A 6,035-nucleotide genomic window follows, 5' to 3' on the forward strand; every position below is an offset into this window, starting at 1 on the left:
CTTGAACTTTAATTTTTATGCCTGCCTATAGCTGTGCCTATAAGAATAGTATTATCCGCGTAGCAGTTTCACTGGTAAGGAATGGAAATCTAAATAGGGTTGAGAAACAAATCCCAGCGCTCCGGTTTTATCTTATTACGTTTCAATCCTTTTCTGCCAAATTGTGGCAGCACTTGTTAGCAAGCAAACGTGAATGAAATGGTTATTGCTGAATATAGAGGATGCAATATATTGTGATTGAGGACCTAGGACTGATAGCTGCACTAGTTGATGCACAGACAGCCACAGTACGGTCAGCTGCCTTACACTAGGTTCAGTGGTCCAAGCCCTTGGTCACTGTGTTAGGGTGATCAACCTATCATTCCACTGACGGTCACACCATGGTCCAAACATGTTATTGCCATCGTCCATACTATGGCCAGACGACAGTTGGAAAGTGCTATACGTGAATGGATTGTGACTAGTCGCGTATAAGTAGAATCACTCGGGCAGCTATTTGCTGTAGCTGTACTATGGTGAGCCGAAACTGTGTGAATGCTACTACCACTGCGTACTACTAAATACTACCATTGAGTAAGTTAGTGGACTGAAACGATCTACATAAATTTAGATTCCATCTAAGTACTGTGGCCGTACCATAGTTAGTCTGAAAATACTATAAGTGATTAGATAGAACCACAGCAGATCTGTGATTATCCTTGCTGTAACGATATCTAATGTCATGTGTTGTAGAGCAGAGCAGGGGTCGTCAGACTCAGATGAAGGTCAGACAAGGAGACACTCCAAACCACGCAGGCTCAAGAAGGAAGGCAAATCAGGTTCGTGCATGCTACCCACCACAGTCAGGGCCGTAGCCTGTGGGGAGGGGCAAGGGGGCAGCTGCCCCCTTAGATTTTGGAGCAAAATTTGAAGAAAAAAAAAATTAAAAGCTCGGCTAATAATCGTAAATAATTCTAAAGTGATTTTTTTGGTCACTTATCCGTGAAAGCCTTGTCTCAGACCCACCCCTACCACACTATGGACGTCGATCAAGAGCTGCGCCCGTCGCTCATCGTTACACAGTTGAGTCATGAAATTTTGCCCCCCCCCCTAGGAATTTGCTCAGCCAATGACCCTGACAGTGTGACTTTTCTACTACTGTTTATTTGGAACACGAAAAAGATTTGCAGGGTCTAAACCTAACATCAGGGGTAGAGGATTGAACATATATGATATTAGATATTTGATCATAATCTGCTTAATCATGAACTTTGGTAGTCCAGATGTAATAGAAGTATCTGGCTCCTTATCTCTTTAAAAAGTTCTTTCGCAGACTAAAATTAGCGGCAAGTATGCTTTATTTTTATTCCTGTCAGTGCTAATTTATCATGCTGAGTTGTTAAATTTCTTATCGTGTTCTATTCATAGAACACGATCTGGAGTGAATAATGGAATCTGGAGTGAATAAATCTCATCATATCGTGGTCTCAGTATCAGTGACTAAACGTGCATGAATTGTCTTTGTCTGAGACCCATTGTTAGAAACAAAATTAGTCTTAATATTAATTATTCTCATAGACATTCTCATGATACCTCACAGAAACATGATAAAGTTACAAGTTTATTATACACAGTGTATAGACGTCCAGCCTAAAACATTACATTGGCTACGTCACGAATTTTCTATGGTGTATATTTGTAAAATTGTTGTTGCAATTTTTTTTTACATTAAAAGTAAGTACTAACGGGGGATTAAACGTATCCTCAAATTCTTACCTGATAAGATTGTTTCTCAACTAGTTAAAAATCCAACAAATCTGGGTGATTTGATATATTGATCCTGACATTAAATGCTTGCTATGGGCTATGTATGAGTCACGAGTGTTTGTTCACATCGAAGGAAATAGCAAAATAGGAAGTATAATGCAGCAATTTAACCATGAAAAGTGAACAGAATCACTTACATTTTGTGAAAAAGTGGACATCATTTTTTACTGTGACATAATCACTTTAATGTGTTGGCTAATCTTGCTTCTGACACTGGGTCCCTGGCTCTCTCTCTCCCACTTACTGCTATCATCAGCCATGCAGTAGTTGTCACCAAGGCGACCTGTGATAGGCAGGGAATCTTACCTGTCCTATGAATGTATTACGCAGGTGAGACGCCCTCAACCGACCCGGACTCGGGATCGAGACGCAAGTCGTCTCGCGAGGCGAGCCCAGCTAAGGCGACGCGTAAGTTTCATGTTAGGTTTCAACAAAGGAAACAGTTGGTCGCTGCTCTCAGTATTGTGGTGGCCGTGTTATAGCATGGACATGTGTGCTATGTCACGGTGAACGATGTTATACCATGGACATGTCTGCTACGTCATGGTGAACGATGTTATACCATGGATGTGCATGCCATGCCATAGTGTACCACGTTATACCATGGATGTGCATAGCATGGTAGACCATGCTCTATATTATTGACGTGCATGCTATGCCACGCCTGACACCTTTTTACCATGGAAAGGCATGCTATGCCATGGTGAACCGTGTTATAATATGGACATGTGTGCTATGCCATGGTAGACCGTGTTATAATATGGACATGTCTGCTATGCCATGGTGAACCGTGTTATAATATGGACATGTGTGCTATGCCATGGTAGACCGTGTTATACCATGAACGTGCATGCGATGGCACAGTTAAAGCAGTGTTCTGTCATGGACAGCTGGCATATGCAATAGACAGCTGTACCATATCATGGATGATCATGCTGTAATATATGTAATCCATAGCACTAAAAATAGAGTCTCTAGTCTTATCTGTTTTTGATTGGACTACTTTACTAAGAGTGGAATCTCGGCTCGGATGACCATGTAAAATGGCGGTCCCGTCTCCAGAAGTTCTAGCCAATGGGGACGTAAAAGAACCACTGAGGACACAAAGGAACTCTGGCTGTGACCACCCTCAGTGCCATTGGCTAAAAGCTGACTACCTGGCTTTACCCAAGCTAGGTCACACCTCATGGCTAGCTATAGCCCGTTGCCTCGATGCCAAATTTGGATACTGCAACGTACTACAACAGAAACAGAAAGAAAACAGAAAGAGTATTAATGCTATACCTTAGTTTGTTCTCTATTTCACGGACTGTACACTATATGGACAGATACACAACAACACCTATGCTACAGTATGAACAGTGCAACAGGATAACTGTAAGGATCTTATGGCGATACTATACTTAGGCAAGCTACGTTCTCGCAGACAGACGTCAAAATGACTTAATCAGGAAATTAGTGTTACTACATGCAGGCCACTGATCTCTATTATCCTATACGTTAGTATAGTAGAGATCAGTGATGCTGGCACGCTGTTTGTGTTCATTTTCCCCACCAGGTGGCTCTGATGTGTGCGATATTGGATTCAAAACATAAGCTGGGTTAACGTTGGGAACACATGAATGAAAGTAACACTACCAAGCAACCAATTACCCAGCGAACACTGTTCTCATGCCAAATTTGACGTGATGAATTTGAAATTAAAAACTGTTAAAATGATAGCAGCATGTGACGTAAAATTGCTGAGACACACTGAAGCATGGGTCCATTTAAAGTATATTTCGGAGTAGCGATAAGAAAATAGTTGACTCTACACCCCACACGTAAGCTTAATGTAGTCGAGTGTCACATGGATGTCACCCCACTCTCCTACCTTCACTCACTTCACCCACCGCGACATCAGTTGTCAGTGGTAAAATCATCGAAAATGTCCGTTTTTAGCTCACATTGACATCGTGAAGATGAGCTATTGCCATGGGGCGTCGTCCGTTGTACGTCCGTCCGTCCGTCCGTCAACATTTGGCTACGGTCAACGATAACTTGAGAACTGTTTGACCCACATGTTTCAAATTGCATGCAGTTGTTACTCTTTTGGGAGAGATTTGAACGTCCTATTTTGGAGCACGCCAGTTGACCTACATTCGAGATACGTCCACTTTTTGGCAAAAATTAAAATGGCTATAAGTCCGTTCAGGTTCAATGGATTTTGCTCATTTTTGGTATGTGAATGAATAAGGACTCGCCCCAAAACATATCACACGGCTTTTGATATTTTTGTTAAATTATGCAAATTAGGTAGATTTTGGCAATTTCAATATGCATTTCAGTGTCTGCCTACGGTCAATGATAACTCAAGAACCGTTTGACCCACATGTTTCAAATTGCATGCAGTTGTTACTACCATGGGAGAGATTTGGACGTCCTATTTTGGAGCACTCCAATCGACCTACTTTTGAGCCATGCCCACTTTTTGGCAAAAATGAAAATGGCCATCTAGATTCATTTAATTTTGTTAAAATTACCTACCTACGCTAAGCTAATCATACGGCTACGTGGTAATATGTGTTTTAGATTCTTCTTCGTTAGCAGTAATTTCACTTGAATATTTTATTGCTTTTATTTGCGCGATAGTCAAAAACCAAAATGGCGATCATTTAGGCGTAGCGCCATCTCTCGCCCAGATTTCAGACTTTCAGATCTGAAACATTTATTTTCGCATCAAAACTACCCCTGAAACAAAACAGTGAAATTTCTATTAGTATAAAACAGGGAATAAGGACATTTGATCACATTTCGGTCCATCATAAATGAAACGCACACCAAATTTTAAATATCATCTCCCTCTTCTATCACACCCAAGGTGAGCTATAGTGTCATTGACTTCAAGCAGTGGGACAGCAAATAAATGAGGCCACACGTCGTGGTCCAAAGATATAAGAACTGTCCACGTGTGCACATTTTCACATGTCGCACATTGCGAAAATGAATTGGGGACAGCTCTTATAGCCCACGTCGTTATACAATTGTGTTATAGTACTTCATAGTTGTTCTAATTCGTAGTTACGTACTTCATATACGTGTGTAGCTAATGCAACTAAAGATTCTCTTCCACCGCGCCCCTGCTCGCTTCAGCCCCTATCGACTAAACCTGCTGGTGGTAAAATCACTGAAAATAGCCATTCGCAATGACTTCACTCAGTGGTTCGCCAGTGAAAGGGGGTTAATCACCGAAAATAGCAATTTTAAAAATCTTGCAAGCAGATGGGCGGCACATTGTGGCAGATTCCGCACCGCATGCTCGCACAGGCCGATAAAAATTTATTGCACAGGGGCGGCGCACAACAGGACCATATGTAGCGGCATAAGATGGGGGAGGTGGTGACAAGGAAAGTGGGGTGGTGGCGGTAATGGATGGGGTGAAGGCCAGGTGTAGGGATAGTAGCAGGAGGCAAGGGGGAGGAGCTTGGCGACTGTGGGTGGGTGGGGGTAGTAACCAGGAGGGAAGGGTGTTGGTAGAGGGCACTGACATCGATATTTCCGGCAGTCACTGAATAACAAACGGCGCATCTGTACCGCATCCAGGATCCGCGAAGAAACCAGCGATAGCTGCATCGTCAGAGGTGGCATCCGCGCAGACTCCGAAAGCCTTCGTCGAGTACGTCGACACGTCGCTATCCACGCCCGCGCCCCCTAGTGGCACCGAGCAGAAGCAGGTCAGGGAGGAGAAGAAGAAGGAGGAGAAGGCGGCGGCAGAGAGGAGGGGGAGGAAGGAGCTTTACGATGCTGAGTTGAAGAGGCTGAAGGATAAGAGCGCAAAGAGAAAGTCAGCGCTGAACTCACCTGCGAATAACACGTGTAAGTGAAGCTTTGTGTGGTGGTGGGGGAGCGGGTGCTGTGCTGTGGGGGGGGGAGGGATTGCTGTGTGGTGGGGAGGGCGTGCCTGTGTGTGGTGGGGGAGGGATGCTGTGTGGGGGAGGGAGGGGTGCTGTGTATGTGGGGGAGGGGTGCTGTTGTGGTGGGGGGAGGGTGCTGTGTGGGTGGGGGAGGGGTGCTGTTGTGGTGGGGTAAGGGTGTGGTAGCTAACATGGCACGTAATATATACTGCGGTGTTAGGCTGTGTTCGCCGTCGTGTGGGTGTGCATAGTTGATGTCAGTGGGTGTGGCTAGTTATTTGCTGCCAGCTCAGTTCTATCGGGTATGTGCCGCCTCGCAAAATCCACAGATTTAAC

General features: G+C 44.1%; 1 protein-coding gene across 1 annotated transcript in view; it reads left to right on the top strand.

Annotated features, from left to right (window-relative positions):
• LOC106818342 overlaps positions 1-5,661 on the top strand; it is a gene marked incomplete at its 3' end in the record, with an annotated part of 18,617 nt that extends 12,956 nt beyond the window's left edge. The window contains exons 4-6 of the mRNA XM_014823057.1: positions 733-818; positions 2,137-2,214; positions 5,389-5,661. Coding sequence (XP_014678543.1) covers positions 733-818; positions 2,137-2,214; positions 5,389-5,661 — 437 coding nt within the window. The remainder of the gene's footprint in view (positions 1-732; positions 819-2,136; positions 2,215-5,388) is intronic.
• Positions 5,662-6,035: the final 374 nt, after the last annotated feature.

The sequence above is a fragment of the Priapulus caudatus genome, unplaced genomic scaffold (assembly GCF_000485595.1).
Source record: "Priapulus caudatus unplaced genomic scaffold, Priapulus_caudatus-5.0.1 Scaffold2174, whole genome shotgun sequence".
NCBI classification, from domain to species: domain Eukaryota; kingdom Metazoa; phylum Priapulida; class Priapulimorpha; order Priapulimorphida; family Priapulidae; genus Priapulus; species Priapulus caudatus.